The 22,192-nt window shown below is 39.5% G+C and overlaps 1 protein-coding gene and 1 pseudogene across 4 annotated transcripts in view; both read right to left on the bottom strand.

Moving 5' to 3' along the window:
- Positions 1 to 850: 850 nt before the first annotated feature.
- HSDL2 (hydroxysteroid dehydrogenase like 2) overlaps positions 851 to 22,192 on the bottom strand; it is a 97,791-nt gene continuing 76,449 nt past the window's right edge. For all 4 annotated transcript variants that reach the window (XM_054500533.1, XM_054500534.1, XM_054500535.1 and 1 more), the window contains 3 exons: positions 18,292 to 18,441; positions 12,898 to 13,026; positions 851 to 2,113 (listed from right to left, as the gene is read on the bottom strand). In XM_054500533.1, the coding sequence (XP_054356508.1) occupies positions 2,001 to 2,113; positions 12,898 to 13,026; positions 18,292 to 18,441 (392 nt within the window). In that variant the 3' untranslated portion in view covers positions 851 to 2,000. The remainder of the gene's footprint in view (positions 2,114 to 12,897; positions 13,027 to 18,291; positions 18,442 to 22,192) is intronic.
- LOC129044410 (large ribosomal subunit protein eL38-like) lies at positions 15,024 to 16,433 on the bottom strand (annotated as a pseudogene).

The raw sequence follows: 22,192 nt of genomic DNA, 5'->3' as shown, positions 1-22,192 counted from the left end.
TGACTCAGTCTCCCTGTTGGGATAGGTATAATTAGCAAATTCATATTTTAATGACCAGAACCCAGAGATTGCTGCCTCACGGTATTTTCTACTTCTAATTTTCCCAAACCTTTAAGAATGTCAAAGAATAAAATCTCAACAAATTATGTAAAGATCTAATTGGCTTTTATTAGCGATTCATGAACCAGGTAGCATCCAGCCTACAAAATAAACAGAAACTCCACCAGGTATGACAGCATGGTCTGCATTTGTAAGGCAGCACTAGCAGGAACAAGGATAGAAATAGCAGATTGGTTAACATCAGGTTACTTCAGGTTACGTTCCTTGTGTGGATTAAAGCAGAGGGGGCTTCCTCATCATAATCACGCTTGCTCACGTTGACTGGACTCCCTTTGATCAGTTGCTGTGAATCTCCTGACTTGTTGAAACTGTCCTATTTTTAAGTTCACTTTGATTACATGGACTCCATTCCTGGACGGAGGTGAGATCTTGGAGTTCCATTCAACATAAATGTATTGGAAAGTTTTTGTTAGATAAGGCTTGTTAATTTTGGCCTTGGGCTAGTCCTTTCCCATCTCTGATCCTCTGCTTCCTAACTTGTAAAATACAGATTAAATGCTCCTAACATTATGATTCTAAGAAATGTCAGGATTAGCCAAATTGCTTAATGGCACAACAATATTAGAGTGGAAGATGAGAAGCAAAATTGTTACACTGAGCAAGTATTTTTAACTGATTGAAATGAAAGATAAGAGCTTTTTTAAAGTTTGTCTTCCCCTCAACCCTCCCAGCCTCTCAAACCACTGTATTAGCTTGCTAGGGCTGCCATAAAAAAATAACACAGATTGGGTGGCTTTTTAAATTAATTTATTAGGGGGGTAGAGACAGGGTCTTACTATGTTGTCCAGGCTGGCCTTGAACTCCTGACCTCAAGCAATCCTCCTGCCTCGGCCTCCCACAGTGGACGGCTTAACGACAGAAATTTATTTCTCACTATTCTGGAGATTAGAAGTCAAAGATCAAGGTGCTGGTGATTTTGTTTCTTCTGAGGCCTCTCTCTTTGCTTGCAGATAGCTGCCTTCTCACTGTGTCCTCTCCTGGTCTTTGTTCTGTGCACGCGTCGCTGGTATCTCTTATGTCCAAAGGACACCATGTTGGATGAGACTAACAGCCTCCTTTGAACTTAGTCACCTCTTTAAAGGCCTCATCTCCGAATAGTCACATTCAAAAGAAATGGGAGTTAGGACTTCAACAAATGAATTGGGGGTTACACAATTCAGCCCATACCAATGACCTATTCTAAGGTTCCTGTTTCAAAACATTGTAGCCAAATGTATACTCCTGGGAGAAAATTATTTTGTTTTAGGACAATTTAAACATATTTTTAAATGGAATACATGCAGCAATTTGTTAAATTACATTAGTAATATTTTCCTATGGCTAAGTCCACCTGGAAAGCTAGTTATCAAAATGAAAAATGATTGTTTCATTTAGTCCTCGCCAGTAGTAGTTAATTCGGTTTTTATGATTTTTGTAAAATGCACTATATAAGATTTTCTTTAAAATAAGTATATAAAAATCAAAAACATCATTAAGATTTTCATTAGTATACAATCCAAAACTAAAAATTTTAAAACAGACTAGCTTCATTTTACATGACAAGAAGATTTGAAAGAGCTAATTTTACTGCTTGATCTGACTGTCTGCCCAAAATACTTTTCTTGGAGAAAGACAGTGAATGAGATGTAAGGCTCAAAGGGTTAAACCCTTGAAATATAAAAACACATACTGTCTTAGAATCCCACTTAATGAAGCTTATGTTTGATTAGCTTGCCGTTTTAATTACAATTTCAAGTCTTTTAGAAACAAATTCTATTTTTTCCAGAACAAACGTGCATATCTTTATAATACAACAGGGAAGAAAACAAACATTAGATTTTAACTGTTGAGCTTTTTTTACTTTTTGAGCATAGCAGTCGACTTTTTTTTTATATTTTCCTTCACAGTCTGGCATTCATCTGATTCATTAGCTTCTCCAATTTGATTGCTAGGGCCATGTTACCTTTAATCTTCAATTTTCCTGACATGAATGCCATTGTTGGTTTTAGTTTCCCTAAAATGAGAAAATGAGAGAGGGAAAAGCAACCATTAGTGCCCTTAGGGATATATTGCTTTAAGAACATGCATTCTAAAAACAATCTCCTTGAGTTCTATAAACCTCAGAAGCATAGACATTTCTGTTACAGCATTTTATATCAGTATCTTGGGAATCCCAATTCCTAGACTTAGATGTTAATATCCTATAAGAGCTAGCATAAAAACAACAATCAGCAAAAGATTATGGCAAATGTTTTTACACTAAAAACATTTTTATACACTAAAGGATACACGGCCCTCAAATGAATTCTGGTAAACAAATACTGTCTATTTTAGTTAATTTTCCAACTTATGATAGTTCATTAAACTTTTAACATTTCAAGTTTAAGTTCAAAAAACCAAACAGTGTAAATGAACAAAATATTCTTAAGAAATGATCATTAAAAGTATAGTGTATGGACACAAAATATGTGTTAGCATTACTTTAACCACAGAAATGCCAGGGTATAAAAAATGTGAGCATTAAAATAGAATTGTAGCTAATAACAACATGTAATAAATGTGAGCTCCATGGAGAGAAGTACATTTGTTATCTGCTACTCTTATTCCAGTGTCAGTACAGGGTCTATCACATAGTGGAATTAATGAGGAAACAGACTCAAAAAGGATTTTGACTTGCCCAAGGTCACACAGCTTGTATGAGGCAGTGCTGCAATTCAAAGCCAGATATGTCTGCCTTTCATTTATGACTTTTGTTTTTCCTTTTTTTTTTTGAGACAAGGTCTCACTCTGTCTCCCAGGCTGGAGTACAGTGGTGTGATCATGGCTTACTGCAGCCTCGACTTCCCAGGCTCATCTGAACCTCCTACCTCAGCCTCCTGAGTAGCTGGACTACAGGCAAGCAACACCATGCAGGGCTAATTTTTTGTAGAGATGGGGTTTTGCCATGTTGCCCAGGATGGTCTCAAGTGATCCACCTGCCTCCCAGAGTGCTGAGATTACAGATGTGAGCCATCTGGCCGAGCCTCATTTATGATTTTCTGTCTTACGTTATGCTAATTGATATAGATGACATATCTCCTAGAAGGCACAATATGTGTTTGGTTTATTAGTAGCCACCCTCCCCACCCCTGTGCCCCACACAGGTTCTCTGTAGAGAAAGTGTGCGAGTTAATGTATTACATATATATTATATTGAGCTATTAAATGCCTTTAAATTATTCTAAATAGAGGTTATAGCAAAGCCTCATAGAGTTATTATAGGTAGAAAGGATCAAGTCCAACTCTTTTATTTTAATGAATAAACTGAGCTGTGTCCTACTTTAAGACAATGTGATGTTAAAATCCCAATACTTACAAATAATAAACGAAGGGGTAACTTTTATTTACGTGGAGGATACTGAAAGATCTTTATTCTGGAAGGAACAGAACAGCCCCTCCAAAAACACAAATACAGACATCTGGGTGTCCTTCAGCTAAATCAACTGGATCATGCTCTGTTATTCTACAGTGAAGCCTACCATTCCACCCACCCCACTCACACACTTCCAATCAGCTTTGCAGAGCCTTGCCCATAGAGATGAATGGACATCAAATATAACCAAAACCAAAACACAGATAAGAGCAACTTGGAGGAAACAGAATGCTGGCTCAGACGAAAGATAACTAAAATAGAGTAAATGGAGAACAAATTAAAAATTCCATAATCTCTGCCCTCAGAGAGAAAAGAAAATAATACAGCAAGGGATGGAGAACAGGATGCAGGCGGAGAAAGAGGGAAGAGGAGGAGCACAGGAAGGAGAGAGGAAAAGAAGAGGGGATGAAGGGGAGGGAGGGAGGAGAAAAAGGGAAAGGGGGAAAGGCAGTGATACCAGGGAAAGAGAGGGGATGGGTTGGATTGAGGAGGAGGAAGAAAAACCATCAGAAAACAAGATGAGCTCTTAGAAATTAAAATTTTAGTCAACAAAATTAAAATGCAATAGAAAGGTAGGAAAAAGAAGGTGAGTCGATCTCCTAGAAGGTGAAAAGAATTATACAAATATATGTGTAATAGGAGAAATGAGTGATTAAATCAGATGATCTTTTTCTCCAGAAAGTCAGAAGAGAGAAAACAGAGAACTCTCAAAGAAATAATATAAGAACTTTTCAAGGGGCTGGGAAAATGACATTTACCTTTTATCACTGTGAAATATCAGACCACCACAGAGAAATATGTCTCTGATTTCAAAAACTTTCAGAAAGGACGGGGTAGATAGAAAAGATTAAGAAGAACAACATCAAATTCTCAACGATAATGTTAAGATGATAAAGCAATGGCTTCAAAATTCTGAGGGAAAATGAATTGCAACCTGGAAATCTCTACCCAGACAAACAATCAAGAGAGTTGGTAGAGGAACAGTAGTTTCAGATACACACAAAAATTATCTCTAATGTATCCTTTCTCATGAAACTACTGGACGATGTGTGCCACCAAAATGAAGATATAAAGGAAGAAAGAAGACATGGGATCCAGGAAACAGGCGATTCAATGCAAGAGAGAGTTAAATTTCTAGGACAACAGCTGTGTAGCAGGCTTAATGAGCTTCAGGTCTAGATTATAACATGAAGACAAAGGGCTCCAGGGAAAAAGTGGACTGACATGAGCTGATACATTTGACAACGTAGAAAACTGCATCAAGAAGCTATGGGAAGAGTACAGGAAGACTTGGCTTAGTGTCATGGACTGAATGTTGGCATTCCCCCCAAACTTCATATCTTGAAGCTCTTGCCCTCAGTGTGATGGTCTCAGGAAGTGGGGCCTTGGGAAAATAATTTGGTTTAGGTGAAATCATGAGGATGGAGCCGGAATGATGGGATTAGTGCCCTTATAAGAAAAGGAAGAGAAACAATTCAGTGGCATTTAAGTCCAGGTACAATGTTGTGTACCACCACACAACACGTGGTATCTATCTAGTTTCAACCATTTTCATCGTCCCAAAATGAAACCCTCAGGGATTCAGCATTAGCAGTTCCCCCTGCCTCCAGACTCTGGCAACCACCAACAGCTCTCTGTCTATGGATGCATCTATTCTAGATATCTAATATAAAAGAATTTCTGCGATATGTGATCTTTGGTGTCTGGCTTTTTTCATTTAGCATAATGTCCCATGGTGTAGCATGTATTAGTACTTCATTCATTTTTATGGCTGACTACTATTTCATTATATGTATATACCACACTTTGTTTATCCATGCATCCCTTAATGGACATTTGGGTTGTTTCTGTCTTTTGCCTATTGTGAATATCGCTGCTGTGAATATGCAGGTACATTTATTTGTTCGAGTGCCTGTTTTCAATTCTTTTGAGTATATATTTACAAGTAGAAATTTTGAGTTATTTGGTAATTCTATAATTAACTGTACCTATACATCTATGGGTTTAACTAAACCCATGTATCTATAGTCAACTGATCTTCAACAAGGGTGCCAAGACCATTTAACACAGGAAAGAACAGTCTATTCCACAAATGGTGCTGGGATAACTGGATATCCACATACAAAAGAATGAAGTTGGACTCTCCTACCATCTACAAAAATTAACTTAAAATGGATCATAAACCTAAATGTAAGAGGTAAAACTCAAAACTCTTAGAAGAAAATATAGGGATAAAGCTTCCTAACCTTGATTTGGCAAAGGATTCTTATATATGACACTGGAAGTAAAAACCAAAAAAAATAGGTAGGTTGAACTTCAAAACTAAAAACATATGTGCTTCAAAATATATCATCAAGAAAGTGAAAAGACAACCTACAAAAAATGTGAAAAAGCATTTGTAAATCATGTATCTGATGAAACATAACTGAAAATATATGAAGAATTTTTTTTTTTTTTTTTTTTTGAGACAGTCTCTCTGTCACCCAGGCTAGAGTGCAATGGCGTGATCTTGGCTCACTGCAACCTCCGCCTCCTGGGTTCAAGTGATTCTCCCGCCTCAGCCTCCTGAGTAGATAGGATTACATGCACCTGCCACCACGCTCGGCTAATTTTTGTATTTTTAGTAGAGACAGGGTTTCACCATGTTGGCCAGGCTGGTCTCAAAGTCCTGACCTCAAGTGATCTGCCCGCCTCGGCCTCCCAAAGTGCTAGGATTACAGGTGAGCCACTGCGCCTGGCCAGAATTTCTTAAAACTGAATAATAAAGGACAACCTAATTTTGAAATGGCAAAGGACTTGAATGGACATTTCTCCAAGGAAATACCTTTGATCCATAAGCACATGAAAAAATGTATGATATCATTTGTCATTAGAGAAATGCAAATCAAAACAATAAGATGTCATTTCACATCCACTAGGGTGGCAATAATGAAAAAACAAAATAATAACAAAAAAGAAGTGTTGGTAAGGGCAAGGATATGGAAAAATAGAAATCCTTGTACATTGCTGGTGGGAATGTAAATGATGCAGCCACTATGAAAAACCTTTTGGCAATTCTTTGAGAAGTTAAACATAAAATTATATTATGACCTAGAATTCTACTCCCATGTAGATAGCCAAAAGAAATGAAAACATATATCCACACGAAAACTTGTATATGAATGTTTATGGAAGCATTATTCATAATAGCCGGACAGCAGAAACAAAAAATGAATAGGTAAATGAATTGTGGTAAATCCATATAATGGAATAATATTCAGCCAGAAAAAGAAATGAGGTACTGATACATGCTACAGCTTGGATGAACCTCAAAAACATTATGCTAAGTAAAATAAGTCAGATGCAAAAGGTCACATATTGCATGATTCCATTTGTTTAAAATATTCAGAATATGCAAATCAACAGAGAAAAAGCAGATTAGTGGTTGCCAGGGGAGGTGAGAATGAGAAGTGCTTACTTACATATGGTACAGGTATTCTTCTGCAGTGATGAAAAAGTTTTGAAACCAGGGAGAAGGGGTGGTTGCACAGCACTGTGAATATATTAAATGTCACTGAACTGTACACTTAAAAATGACTAATTGCGGCCAGGCCTGGTGGCTCACGCCTGTAATCCCAGCACTTTGGCAGGCCGAGGCAGGAGGATTGCCTGAGGTCAGGAGTTCGAGACCAGCCTGGCCAACATGATGAAATTCTGTCTCTACTAAAAATACAAAAATTAGCCAGGCGTGGTAGTGGGCTCCTGTAATCCCAGCTACCCGGGAGACTGAGGCAAGAGAATTGCTGAACCCAGGAGGCAGATGTTGCAGTAAGCTGAGATCACACCACTGCACTCCAGCTGGGGTGACAGAGAGAGACTCTGTCTCAAAAAATAAAATAAAAAATAAAATGACTAATTGCATGTTATCTGAATTTCACTTTAATTATTTTTTAAAAGGTTATGAAATACTAATACATGCTACTACAAGGATGAAACTTGAAAACATTATGTTAAGTGAAAGAAGCCAGTCACAAAAGATCACATATTACATGACTCAGTTCATACGAAAGTCAGAATAGGGAAAACCATAGAGATAGAAAGTTGATTAGTTGTTGCTTAGGGCTGGTGGTGGGGATATTGAGGGATATTACACTGACAGCTGATAGGCAGAGACAGAAAGTGGATTAGTGGTTGTTTAGGGGTAGAGGTGGGGATATAGAGGGATATGAGGTTGACAGCTAATGGGTAGGAGGTTTCTTTTTGAGATGAGGAAAATGTTCTAAAAGCAACAGAGGAATTGTACACTTTAAATGGGTGAACTGTATGGTATATGAATTATATCTCAATAAAGCTGTTTTTAAAAAGCTATTGACATAAAACTAGAAATTGAATTACTAATTAAAAATATTCCTACAAAAAAATCCCAGCTACAAAATGGCTTCACTGATTAATTCAAATGATACAAAAGCAATACACAACAATTAGTTATAGGTATATATACCAGAAACAGGCAATTTGGAAATAAACTAACGACAATCATTTCATTCACAATGGTAAAAAAGAAAATATTTAGTGGGAAAAGCATGAATGATAACAGGAAAAAATAATAGATTAAACTTGATCAAAACAAAAAACTTTTGTAATACAAAAGATACTTTTAAGAAAATGGAAAGAGAAGCCACATACTAGGAGAACATATTTGCAAATCACATATCCAATAAATAACATGCATCCAGAATTTATGAAGAATCTGACAACTCAGTATTAAAAAGACAACTCAATTTTACTTGTGTGTGTGTGTGTAGAAGCAGGGTCTCACTATGTTATTCAGGCTGGTCTCATACTCCTGGCCTCAAGTGATCCTCTTTCTTTGGCCCCCCAAAGTGTTGGGATTATAGGCATGAGCCACCATGCCTGGCTGACAACTCAATTTTAAAATGAGCAAAGACTGAATAGACAATTCACCCAATATAAGTAGCTATCAAACACATGAAAATATGTTTAACATCACTATCAGTAACAAAATACAAATTAAAACCACACGAGGCTGGGCACGGTGGCTCATGCTTATAATCCCAGCACTTTGGGAGGCTGAGGTGGGTAGATCACTCGAGGCCAGGAGTTTGAGACCAGCCTGGCCAACATGGTGAAACCCCATCTCTAGTAAAAATACAAAAATTACCTAGGTGTGGTAGTGCATGCCTGTAATCCCAGCTTCTTGGGAGGCTGAGACATGAGAATTGCTTGAACCCAGGAGGTGGAGGTTGCAGTGAGCCGAGATCATGCCACTACACTCCAGCCTGGGAGACAGAGCAAGACTGTGTCTCAATAAATAAATAAATACATAAATAAACATATGAGATACCACTACATGCCTACTAGAATGGCTATAATAAAAAAGACAACAAGCCAACTCTGGGTGTACTACCTATGAGTTAACCCTGCTCTGCAAGGAGCAATTTAAAAAAAATGTTTTTAAAAGACAATAAGTGTTGGTGAATAGGTAGAGAAAATGGAACTTTAATACATTGCTGATGGGGCTATAAAAATGGTATAGTCACTGTAGCAAATAGTTTGGTAGGTTCTTAAAAAGTTAAATATTGGCTGGGTACAGTGGCTCTCGCCTGTAATCCCAGGACTTTGGAAAGCTGAGGTGGGAGGATTGCTTTAGCCCAAAAGTTCAAGACCAGCCTGGGCAACAAAGCGAGACCCTATCTCTATTTTATTTTAAGTGAAAAAGAAAAAGTTAAATATCAACTTACCATATGACCTAGCAATTCCATTCTTAAAAATCTACCCAAGAAAAATGAAAACAAATATCCATACTGATACATGTATGAGAATGTTCATAGCAGCAATATCCATAATAGCCAAAAACTTGAAAAAATCCAAGTGTCCATCAGCTGGTGAGTGAATAAACAACATGTGGTATATCCATACAACGGAATACTATTCAGCAATAAAAAGGAACCGAACTACTGATACCAGCTACAACATATATATGAATGAATATCAAAAGCCTATGCTAAGTAAAAGGTGCTAGATGCAAAAGACTATATACTGTTTTATTCCATATATATAAAATGTCCAGAAATAGCAATTTATAGAGACAGAGAGCAAATTAGTATTTGGCTGGCTAGGGGTTTAGGAATGGAAATAGGATTGACTGCAAAAAGACATGAGAGAATTTTTTGGTGTGATGAAATGTTCTCAGACTGGGCTGTAGTTATGGCTGTGCAACTATAAATTTATTAAAAATCATTTATACTTAGGATGGTAAATTTTACTGCATGTGAATTAGACCTCAACAATACTGTTTTAACAGAAGTTTTTTTAAAAGCTAGTAAGCTCAATGTTTTATATACACACACACACGTCCCCCTCCTCAGGTAAAGTAATATTGCTCAATTTACTTTATTTCTATCATACTGCTCCACCATACAGTGGCCTCTATTGGCCAAAAGGAGAGATTCTGATTAGTTGGTTACTAGTTGCTTTAATTTTTTTTTTTTTTTTTTTTTTTTTTTTTAGACAGGGTCTTAGTTAGTCACCCAGGCTGGAGTGCAGTGGCTAGATCTCAGCTCACTGCAACCTCCGCTTCCAAGGTTCAGGCGATTCTTATGCCCTAGCCTCCCGAAGAGCTGGGATTACAGACATGTGCCACCACACCCGGCTAATTTTTGTATTTTTGGTAGAGACAGGGTTTTGCCCTGTAGGCCAGGCTGGTCTCAAACTCCTGACCTCAAGTCATCCACCTGCCTTGGCCTCCCAAAGTGCTGGGATTATAGGCAGCCACCATGCCTGGCCTAAATTTTTGTATTTATAATGTATCTACTACATAAATTAGGCATAGAAATGACTATGGTTTCGTTAAAGAGAATTCTTAGGATATAAAGTCTAAATTGTGCCCATTTAAAGAAAAGCAGATGGGATAAACAGTAAGAATAAAAGGACATAAGAAGCACAAGCAAACTCACTTGTTCCCGATCTAAACCATACCTATAAAATATACTTGATAAGAATAACTATTTTTTTAAATAATTCATATAACTGGCCTCATGCAGTGAATCCAAGACCACATTCAAAGAAAGATACCAATAGAAAGCCTATTATTTCAAATGTATGCTACATAAGTGAAATGTAAATTAAAGAAAGAAGTCACTTGATTTCTTCACCTTTGGAGGGCAGACTAGCATAACAATGAAGAGCATAAGCTTTGGAGTTAGCTTGGATTCAAATCCTAGCTCTATTTTCTCATTCATCAGCTGACCTTGGGCTTATTATTTAATTTTTCAAAGCCTCAGTACTAACTGCTATAAAATGGAGAACATATTTTATTGGAAAGGACTGTTGGGAGTATTGCTTAACCTGTAGCAATCATGCAGTAAATAAATCATACATAATTACTGTTACTTCCATTTAGAAGTTGACAATAAATTTTTATTTTAAATGGTCTTCATGTTAAAACAAATATTTATAAGATTCCGATTCACCAAACATTCATTGAGCATTTATTAAATGTGTCCAAAGCACTGTGTTTAAGCTCTATGGAGAAATAGTTGTTGAAACACTGAAGAAACACTAAACTATTAAAAATCATTTAAAGGGGCCAGGCGCAGTGGCTCACACTTGTAATACCAGCACTTTGGGAGGCCAAGGCGGGTGGATCACCTGAGGTCAGGAATTCGAGACCAGCCTGGCCAATATGGTGAAACCCTGTCTTTACTAAAAATACAAAAAATTAGCCAGGCATGGTGGTGGGCACCTGTAATCCCAGCAACCCTGGAGGCTGAGGCAGAATTGCTTGAACCCAGAAGGCAGAGGTTGCAGTGAACCAAGGTTATATACCATTGCACTCCAGCCTGGGCAGCAAGAACAAAACTCCGTCTCAAAAAAAAAAATCATTAAAGGGATAACCAATGATAAACACTGAAAGATGTTATAATGTATTAAGTGAAAAAGATTGCCAAACAGTAGTAATGGTATGATCCTGTTTTTATAAGCACACATGTATATTTATATACACTAATACACACATACAAATATACATATGTATGATGCTAAACCAAATTATGCAAACCATAATAAGATGAGCATAATATACATATATAGATGCTAAACCATATTTTGGTTTGGTTATCGTTTAGCATCATACATACGTATATTATGGTCATCTTTCAGTGGTATGGTAAAAATAATTTTATTTTCTTTTTTCTTAGGTATACTTTCTCTTTTTTTGAGACAGGGTTTCATTCTGCCGCCCAGGCTGGAGTGCGGTGGTGTTATCTCGACTTACTGCAGCCTCCACCTCTTGGGCTCAGGCAATCCTCCTACCTTAACTGGAGTAGCTGGGGACTACAGGTGCGCACCAGCACACCCAACCAATTTTTGTATTTTCTGTAGAGACAGGGTTTTCCCATGTTGCCCAGGCTGGTCTCAAACTCCTGGGCGCAAGTGATCCTCCCACCTTGGCCTCCCAAAGTGTTGGGATTACAGGCATGAGCCACCATGCCTGGCCTGTATTTTCTAATTTTTATATGAACATTTAACGCCACTATAAAAAAAGGGAAAAGTTGAAGAAATGCTGATCATTAGTACACCGTATACAGATTGGCTCAGATGGAATGCAGGCCATTAGCATCCTTAATTAGAACTGGAAAGAAAGACTTAGAGGGCACAGAATACACCATGTTCCTGTTTAGAAAAGATTAAAACAGAACAAAGTCTGAATAACATTTATAATTCACTCCGTGAAAGACTCTTTAGATCAGAATGTTATGCTTAGTTTCAAGTGCTGCTTCTAATTTTTTAGAATTTGAGTTAATTAACTTATCATTTGGAGTAGTTTTCTAAGAGTAGAAAAGAGAAAATTATCCTTAATTTTCTGGCACAGTTAGAGGTAAATGGACAGAATAGAAAATCACACAAAAGGTTCTCTGGGTTTAGGACTCCACAGAAAGCAGGGTCACTAGGCCATGGCCAAGGGCTGGTATGTGTTTCCTATTGAAACAGCTGGCAAGATGGAAGCATGACCCTACTCTCAATAAGCAAACTGCTGCTACTGAGTTCAGTGCCTCTAGTGACTGGGGTGTTATTGGAAACATAATACCTTAGGCCAGCTAATATGATGAAGCCCACCCAGGAGTCCCTTTGAATTATCTCACTGTTCCCAACATTATATTACTGGCTTCTCAGTAATGGAAGAAAATAATTCTGACATCTACCTTCCACTTGTGAGAGGAGGGAGAAGTGGCAATAGAGGCAACAGTAAGAACAGCCTTCCCAAAACTAAGATTCCACTGCTGCCAACATTTACAAGTCTTGATTATTTGGGAAGGGATAAAGCAAAATGTCAGAACTAAATTTTCTCTGAACAATAAGGTAAACTAATAAACTGGAAAACTCACCTGAAAACATTTTTACAAAGTCATCAGTAGTCATACTCATCACCACATCTGCCTGATCAGAAGGCTCTCCATATCCAACATTCCCACCCTTGCTTTTCAGATCAAGAAACCACGTGCCACCATCTTCACCTAGAGAGATAAACATATAGAAATCAATGTCATAGAAGCCCTGTTCTTCTTAAATTTAATAATTACTTCAATTAGAATAATCTTACAAAATGCTGTTTCCCTAGTTAAAATCCCCAGACCTCCATCAGTCAAATTCAGCAAATATTTATTACGTCCAGGTATTCTGCTAGGGTCTGCAGACTCTTCAATAAAAAGAAAACCATGGTTCTACTCACAAAAGAGGAAGTAGAGGGTGATGTGGGAGCACATTAAAGAGTCAAGATACCCAGAGTAAGAAAACTCATAAAGACAGGAAGTAGAACAGTGGTTCCTAGGGACTAGGGGATGGGGGAATGGGAGTTACTGTTTAGTGGGTACAGAGTTTCACTTGGAATGATGAAAAAGTTCTGGAGATAGATGGTGATGATTGCTTTTTTGTTTCGTTTTTCTTTCTTTTTTTTTTTTTTTTTTTGAGACGGAGTCTCACTCTGTCGCCTAGGCTGGAGTGCAGTGGCACAATCTCGGCTCACTGCAAGCTCCGCCTCCTGGGTTCATGCTATCCTCCTGCCTCAGCCTCCCGAGTAGCTGGGACTACAGGTGCCTGCCACCATGCCTGGCTAATTTTTTGTATTTTTAGTAGAGACGGGGTTTCACCGTGTTAGCCAGGATGGTCTTGATCTCCTGACCTCGTGATCCGCCCACCTTGGCCTCCCAAAGTGCTGGGATTACAGGCGTGCGCCACTGCGCCCAGCTGGTGATGATTGTTATAAAACAGTGTGAATGCATTTAATGCTACTAAGCTGTACACTTAGAAGTGGTTAAAACAGGCTGGGCATGGTGGCTTACGCCTGTAATCCTGACACTTTGGGAGGCCGAGGTGGGCAGATCACCTGAGGTCAGGAGTTCGAAACCAGCCTGACCAACATGGTGAAACCCTGTTTCTACTAAAAATACAAAAAATTAGCTAGGTGTGGTAGGGAGTGCCTGTAATCCCAGCTACTTGGGAGGCTGAGGCAAGAGAATCGTTTGAACCCAGGAGGCAGAGGTTGCAGTGAGCCAAGATCGCGCCATTGCACTCCAGCTTGGGGCAACAAGAGCAAAACTCCACCTCAAAAGAAAAAAAAAAAAGCAAGACTTGGTTAAAATTTTATGTATCTTTTACTGCGATGCAAAATTAAATTTTCAAAAAGGGTCAGGAAAGCTCAGTTGAAGCTAAGATTTGAAAGTTAAGTAAGAATTAGCTAGCTGGACAGGGTAGAGGGAAAGTATTTCAGGCAATGGGAACAGCATATGCAAAAAAGCCAGAATCAAGAGTGCAGCATGTGTGAGGAACTGAAAAAAACACAGTGGCACTAGAAGGTAGATGGATGTTGGATGAGCTTGTGAGGCAGTCTAGGTCTGAGCACAGCCAGTCGTGTAAAGGATTGAATGACTTCATCCTACAGGATGTGTCATGGAAGGAAGATGATATGGTAAGGTTTGCATGTGGCGCCACCTGCAGTATAGATAATACATGGAGATAAAAGGATACAGAGGGCTAGTAAGGATGGTGTTCGGATAGTTCAGGAGCTTGAGGGTGCATGCCTGGATTGGGACCATGGCAGAGGCATGGAGAAAAGTGGGTACATTTGAGAGAGAATTTCAAGGCAGAATCACAAGACTAGGTAACTGCATATGAAGAGGAAAAGCTGGGGAGGGTATATAGGAATGATCTGCTAGTTCTTGGTTTGGGTGGATTTGTTTTTTAAGTGAGAGAAGACTACTGAAGAACAGCAGATTGCTTTATTTTTAATTTTTTAAGACAGGGTCTTGCTCTGTTGCCCAGGCTACAGTGAAGTGGCATGATCACCGCTCACTGCAGCCTCGACCTTCTGGGCTTAAGCAGTCTTCCCATCTCAGCCTCCCAAGTAGCTGGGACTATAGGCACACATCACCACATCCAGCTAATTTTTCATTTTTATTTTTGTAAAGACAGGGCCTCACTATGTTACCCAGCCTGGTCTCGAACTCCTGAGCTCAAGTGGTCGGCCTCCCAGAGGGCTGGGATCACAGGCAACGTTGAAAATTTTAATACAGCTCAAACCAGCATGTCTGGTTCATCTCAGCTCCTTCACTGTCAAACCATGGGGCAGGGACTGCTTCAGTTTCTCTGCCTTCTCTTTGTCTGTGACAACCAAAGTATAATCCTGCTGCTGTGAACTTTATTTTTCTTGATCTTGACAGATATGGCATCCACTTGCCTGGATCTGAGCAGAAAGTGCTTGATTTCCTCCATTTTTCTTTTTTCTTTCTTTCTTTTTTTGTGTCAGTCTTTCTCTGTTGCCCAGGCTGGAGTGCAGTGATGCAATCTGGGCTCACTGCAACCTCTGCCTCCCAGGTTCAAACGATTCTCCTGCCTCAGCCTCCCAAGTAGCTGGGACTGCAGGCACGCACCACCAAGCCCGGCTAATTTTTACATTTTAGTACAGATGAGGTTTTGCCATGTTGGCCAAGCTGGTCTTGACCTCTGGTGATCTGCCCACCTCGGCCTTCCAAAGTGCTGGGATAATAGGCGTGAGCCACCCAGGGATTTCCTCAATTTTTCAAGGCATGGCAAGGAGGCATGCAGAGAGAGGGTGTGGATCGACACTGCCCAAGAGACACAGCAAGCCAGACACTCAGCAGATTTAATGGGTGATTGCAAAGGTAGGTCCTGGGAATGGTTGTTTTGGACATTTTCAGGCTGAGGCATCTTTGTGACAGTTAACTAAAAATGTCAAATGAAGTCTGGCTAAGCTAGAAACAGGTTCATATGGTCATTGAAGCCGCATGAATGGTTGGGGTTTCCTAGAGAAAGTGTCAGGAGTAGAGTGTCAAGAGTGCTGAGACAGTGACCTGAAGAACATTGCTTAAGGGAAGGATAGAGGAGAAGCAGCCAGCAAGGGAGACTGACAAGGTGTGATCACAGGCAGGGAAGGAAAGCAAGGAGGTTACAATGAAGGACTGGGGAAGGAGCATTTCCAGAAGGAAAGTGTGGTCAACAGTATCAAATGCTACAGAGTGGTCACAAGGGAGGAATGACACATGCCCACTGGTGACAGGGAATTCATCAAGGACCTTGGTGAAAACCAATTCTGTGAAATGGAAACAAATGGTATCAGCAGGATGTGTTCAGGGGAGTGAGTTGTAGATGAAAATAAGTCTGGCTGTGAAAAGGAGAAAAAAGATGGGGTGTGTGGTTTGTTCTTGTCATTGGGTTCTGTTTTAAAGTTAGAAAAGAATTGAGAACATTAAAATACCATTGGGAAGGAGGCTGCAAGATGAACAGATTGAGGACAAGGTACAATTAACAGCACAAAATTCCTGAGAAGGCCAGGGAAAACGGGATCTAGAACTTTGCTTCCAAGTATGATCCATGGACTGCAATACTGTCATTACCTGTCAGACATGCAGAATCTCAGACTCCACTCCAGACCTACTGAATCATTATTTTGCATTTTAGGAAGATCCCAGGTACTTGGTATAGACGTTAGAGCTTGAGATGCACTGATGGAGAGCTGAGCTCCATTCTACTAAGAGGGAAGGAGGCGAGGATGATGCCTATCATGGTTGATTTGATATCTGATGGCAGGAAGCTGAAGGCATTTTTGTCTGCAGGTTTCTATTACCTCTGTCAAAGAGCAAGTGGAATTATCTGCTGACACTGGCAGGGAAGAGGTGAAGGGAGAGATGGGAGATTTCAGGAACACTGAGAAAGTTTAAGATAGTCACTATGGAAAATGCAGCAGCAAGCTGCCCACGAAAACACAGAATTCTGAAGTGTTGCTTAAACCTCAGCTGAAGTGGGGCAATAGTCAATTTCTACTGGTACAGATCCACCTAGGTGGTGTGATTTTTTTTTCCTTTCCTCCCCAAAAACTTTGCAGCCTGGATACAACTGTGGGGCAGCCAAAGAGTTTGATTCAGCCAGGACTAGGCTTTTGACAGGTGATGGCATCCACCTGTCATAAGCACAAAGGGTCCAGCAAGTTTAGGACACAAGCAAGAGAGTGACTAAAGCCATGGATGATGAATTCCAAGGATGGCAAGGAAGTAAGAACAGGAAGGCAAGATGGATTAAGATAAAGCAGAGAGGACGAAGAATAAAAAAGTTTGTGTATAATGGGGCTGAGGTAGCTTTTTTTTTTTAACACAAATTTTATCTGTTTCTTACTTTTATTTGTTTGAGATGGGTCTCACTATGTTGCCCAGGCTGGAGTGCAGTGGTTATTCACAGATGCGATTGCAGTGTACTACAGTCTTGATCTCCTGGGCTCAAGTGATCCTCCAGCCTCAACCTCCTGAGTAGCTGGGATTACAGCTGCATGCCATCATCCCTGGCAGCTAGTTCTTACACTATTATTAACGTGTGTAAATTTTATATGGAGAAGAACAATATTAAGAGGTTTTAAAAAGCTAACTACCATCTGGGCACAATGGCTCACACCTGCAATCTCACCACTTTGGGAGGCTGAGGCAGGAGGATTGCTTGAGGCTAGGAGTTTGAGACCAGCCTGGGCAACATGGCAAAACCCCACCTCTACTAAAAATACAAAAATTAGCCATGTGTGGTGGTGGGTGCCTTTAATCCCAGCTACTTGGGAGGCTGAGGCAGGAGAATCACTTGAACCCGGGAGGTGGATGTTGCAGTGAGCCCAGATCCCACCACTGCACTCCAGCCTGGGCAACAAAGTGAGACTCTGTCTCAAAAAAATAATAATAAATTTTTAAAAACAAAAAAAGTAAAAAAAAGCTGACTACCTTCAGACTGACATGGTTAATGTCAAAGATAAAAATGGCAAGGTACCTATGGTTGATAAATTACTGTATCATATTACCTGTCATAATCCATATGCCCTTCTAAGCAGGATTTTCTCTCAAATATGCCAGAGTTATATAACACTGGGAGTATTTGTAATAAAATTTTACTTTACATGTGTCCGTACGCACTGATCTTATTCTAGAAATAAAAATCATTGGGAGGCTGAGGTCAGAGGATCACTTGATTCCAGGAGGTCAAGGCCGAAGTGAGCCATGATCATGCCATTGCTCTCCAGCCTGGGTGACAAAGACTCCATCTCAAAGAAACAACAACAACAAAAACAAATCAATAGTTATAGTTGCTGTTCTTGAATGTCTACATTCAAGAGTAAGGGTCTTGAATGCAGCCAACTATCCAGGGGATCACTGTTGGAGGCTGATTTTCTTCCAAAGGAAACACCCCATTTTGTTTCATAAAAACTTCAGATTACCAGATGCAGTCCTTACCGGAGAGTTCAAACAGATAGACTGCTTGAGTGGCTTTAACAACATCATCACTGAGAGAGTCTTTAACAATTCTAAATGTTTCTTCCACAGCTCCAGAACGTGGTTTTGGTTGCGGCTGCGGTTTCTCTTCTTTGAATTCTGGAACAGCACCTATAAGATATGATTGAAGCAAATGACCTTAATACTTGGCAGTGAAGGACCCCACACAGAATTAATTAATCAGCAGGACAGACTTGCCACCAATTAGACCTATTTGACCAAAATGACTTTAAATGCATTAAGTGGCATCTAAAAGCATAAATCAAATTGATAGAATAACAGTCAAACACACATTAATTATGATTATAAATGTAAATGGTTTATACTCTCCAAATAAAAGGCTGACTTTCAGATTAGGTTAAAAAATACTACTAAACTATAAATATTTATCATAAACAGACCTTCTATAATCTGAGCACTTTGTGAGGCCAAGGCCAGGCACGGTGGCTCACGCCTGTAATTCCAGCACTTTGGGAGGCCAAGGCAGGCGGATTACTTGAGCCCAGGAGTTCGAGACCAGCCTGGGCAACATGGAGAAACCCTGTCTCTACAAAAAATACAAAAATTAGCTGGGCGTGGTGTTTAGTGCCTGTACTCCCAGCTACTTGAGAGGCTGAGGTGAGAGGATCACTTGAGCTTGGGAGGTGAAGGCTGCAGTGAGCTGAGATCACACCACTGCACTCCAGCCTGGGTGACAGAGGGAGACCCTGTCTCAAAAAAATAAATAAAATAAAATAAACAGACCTAAACACAACTACTGGAGTATTAGGGATGATAATCAATCACTCCTTTGTCAATTTCTCTGAGTTCTGAAACCAAATGAGAACAAAAAGACATTGGAATCAGAAAGATGGAAATCAAAATATTAGCTGTGGAATTGGTGGAGCTAAACTGAAGACTGTAGCTCGAATCAACACCCAAGTGTACTTTTTAATCACTCTACCTCTAAATTCAATCTGTTCGCCTAGTCCTTTCCCCCATGGATTGACCCTGCATCCTCCCTTCACGGGTTAGAAATGCTCTGTTAAGTAGAGATCATGTAAAAAACTGAGGACAGCCTGCTCAGAAAGAGAGAATGCTCAGAAGGGTCTGACATACAACCTCAGTTTCTTCTCCCCATCTCACTTATTCAGATTGTCCCTCCCACTAGACGAAAAGGGAGGTTAAACTGTTAGTCCCCTAACAGGCTGCCCTCTTTGGAAACACTAGGTCACGGAAATGGAGGTTACCTGCAACATTTTAAAACTTGCATTCGCCTAACCCATTGGCTATAACAACTTAACACATGATCAGCCAGGGGAGAAGACAGCAGTTCACAGGACTGCTTTGCCCCCATATCATGATGCTGCCCTCCGATGCTGTCTCTGTTCCTTATTTATTTTCGAGACAGTCTCGCTTTGTCACCCAGGCTGGAGTGCGGTGGCTTGATCTTGGCTCACTGCAACCTCCATCTCCCAGTTCAAGCGATTCTCCAGCTTCAGCCTCCTGAGTAGCTGGGACTACAGGTGCCCACCACCGTGCCTGGCTAATTTTTGAATTTTCAGTAGAGACAGGGTTTCACCATGTTGGCCAGGCTGGTCTCAAACTCCTTACCTCAGGTGATCCACCCACACTGGCCTCCCAAAGTGCTGGGATTGCAGGCGTGAGCCACCATGCCCGGCCTCTCTGTTCCTTTATTTATCATTGTAGAATCACATAGAGGCAGCTAAGTAGTTGCCCCCAGAAACAGGTAAGAACAATTCATTAATTAAATTAACTCCAAGGCCAATCTGTGCTCTAGGCTGAAGGTGAATCTGTTTCTCAACTCAAATTATACACAGCCATCTTGTCTAATACAATTCCTCAAAGGTTATTAAATGAAATCTAATTGACAGCACAAAGATACCCCATAGTACAAAGTAAGCTATTAATTCATAAAGTATACTGAATATAAATTGCCTTTCATTATGATGTTTCCACAAATAAAAAAAAATCCTTTTCCTTTTATAAGTTAAAGTACAAACAGATATTAGAGATGAAAGCCTTAAAGAATTTTTTTAGCCTGTTTTATTATTGTTTTACAATTTACTACAGTGTACCCCTTTATTGCCTGCACTGGGGGCAATCCACGTCTTCTGCCTTGCACTTAGCATGACATTGCTTTTTATTGACATGTAACATACATTCAGAAACAGTGATCAGATGTATCTAGATCAAACATCACCACCTAGGTCAAGAAAGATGATATTACAGGTATCCCAGAAGCCCACTCCACAACCCCTCCTAATTGCTAACACCATATATTAGTCTTATCTCATGTTTATCTTCAAATAAATGGAATCAATCACACAGTATCTATTCTTATATGCCTGCCGATCCTTCAAAACTCTTCCAAAAAAAAAAATGCAAGAGGAGGGAACACTTTCTAATTAATTATGTGAGGCCAGTATTACCATGACACCAAGCCAGACACAGACTTACAAGAAAACTGACTAGTGTAGACAGACAATATGCAAATGTATATACATGCATACATACATAAAATTAAGTCGAGAAGTGATGGGTTCTACTTTAAAAAGAGCAAGAACTGGGATAGAATGTAAGACTATTTTAGATAAGACAGTTTTTGAATAGATGCTGAATTAAACAATATAAGGCTGAATATGTAAATACATACTCACGTACATATTTATTCTACAATTTGAAAACATAAATGTGGCCAATAGTTCGTCTTCACCAGTTAAATTTGAAAAAGGTATTCCCCATGCTTCAGTGACAATAACCTAATACTTTATAACCTTTGCAATGCTTATTTGAGCAATGCCAGTTCCCAGTTATTTTCCAAATGTACACCAGTGTAAATGAATGAGACACATTACTATTAATATAAGGTATTATTATTTAGAAGCCAATTTTAAAATTGAGCTATGAATTCCAATATTTATCTATTTTTTTTATTGTTTTTTGAGACAGGGGCTTACTCTGTCACCCAGGCTGAAGTGCAGTGGTACAGTCAAGGTTCACTGCAGCCTCAACTTCCTGAGCTCAAGCTTCCTGAGTAGCTGGGACCACAGGCATGTGCCAGTACGGCCAGCTAATTTTTTGTATTTTTTGTAGAGACAGGGTTTCACCATGTTGGCCAGGCTGGTCTCGAACTCCTAGACTCAAGCGATCCACCCGCCTCAGCCACCCATGATTGGGATTACAGACATGAGATACCACACCTGGCCTCAAAAAGTTGTTTTTGAAGACATGGAAAACATTCACAATAATTAAGTAACGTTAAATTAAATGGGAGTCTATGCAATTAAACATAACACATATAAAGCTTCTTTCTTAAAAAAATAAAAAACACAATATGAGCCTACTGGTAAAATATTTATTTCTGGGTATACATTTTAAATTATATGTGCCAAAAAAAAGTGGTTGAAAGGAAATAAGCCAAAATATAAATGTACTTATAATTGGATTACAGGTGACTTTAAAATTTTTCTTTGAGCTGTTCTATACTTTTTTTTTTTTTTTTTTTTTTTTGAGGCAGAGTCTTGTTCTGTCACCTAGGCTGAAGTGCAGTGGCATGATCTCAGCCCATTGCAACCTCCACCTCCCAGGTTCAAGCGATTCTTGTGCCTCAGCCTCCCGAATAGCTGGGATTACAGGCACATACCACTCCACCCGACTAATTTTGTATTTTTAGTAGAGACAGGGTTTCACCGTGCTGGCCAGGCTGGTCTCGAACTCCCGACCTCAGGTGATCCGCTCGCCTTGGCCTCCCAAAGTGTTGGGATTACAGGCGTGAGCCACTGCACCTGGCCTGTTCTATGCTTTTTTTATACTTCTGTATTAAACTTTTCTTTTTAAATTTTTAATGTTTTAATTTTTT

The sequence above is a fragment of the Pongo pygmaeus genome, chromosome 13, assembly GCF_028885625.2.
Source record: "Pongo pygmaeus isolate AG05252 chromosome 13, NHGRI_mPonPyg2-v2.0_pri, whole genome shotgun sequence".
NCBI classification, from domain to species: Eukaryota; Metazoa; Chordata; class Mammalia; order Primates; family Hominidae; genus Pongo; species Pongo pygmaeus.
Note: the sequence above shows the minus strand (reverse complement) of the source record. Positions and strands in the feature narration are given on the sequence as shown.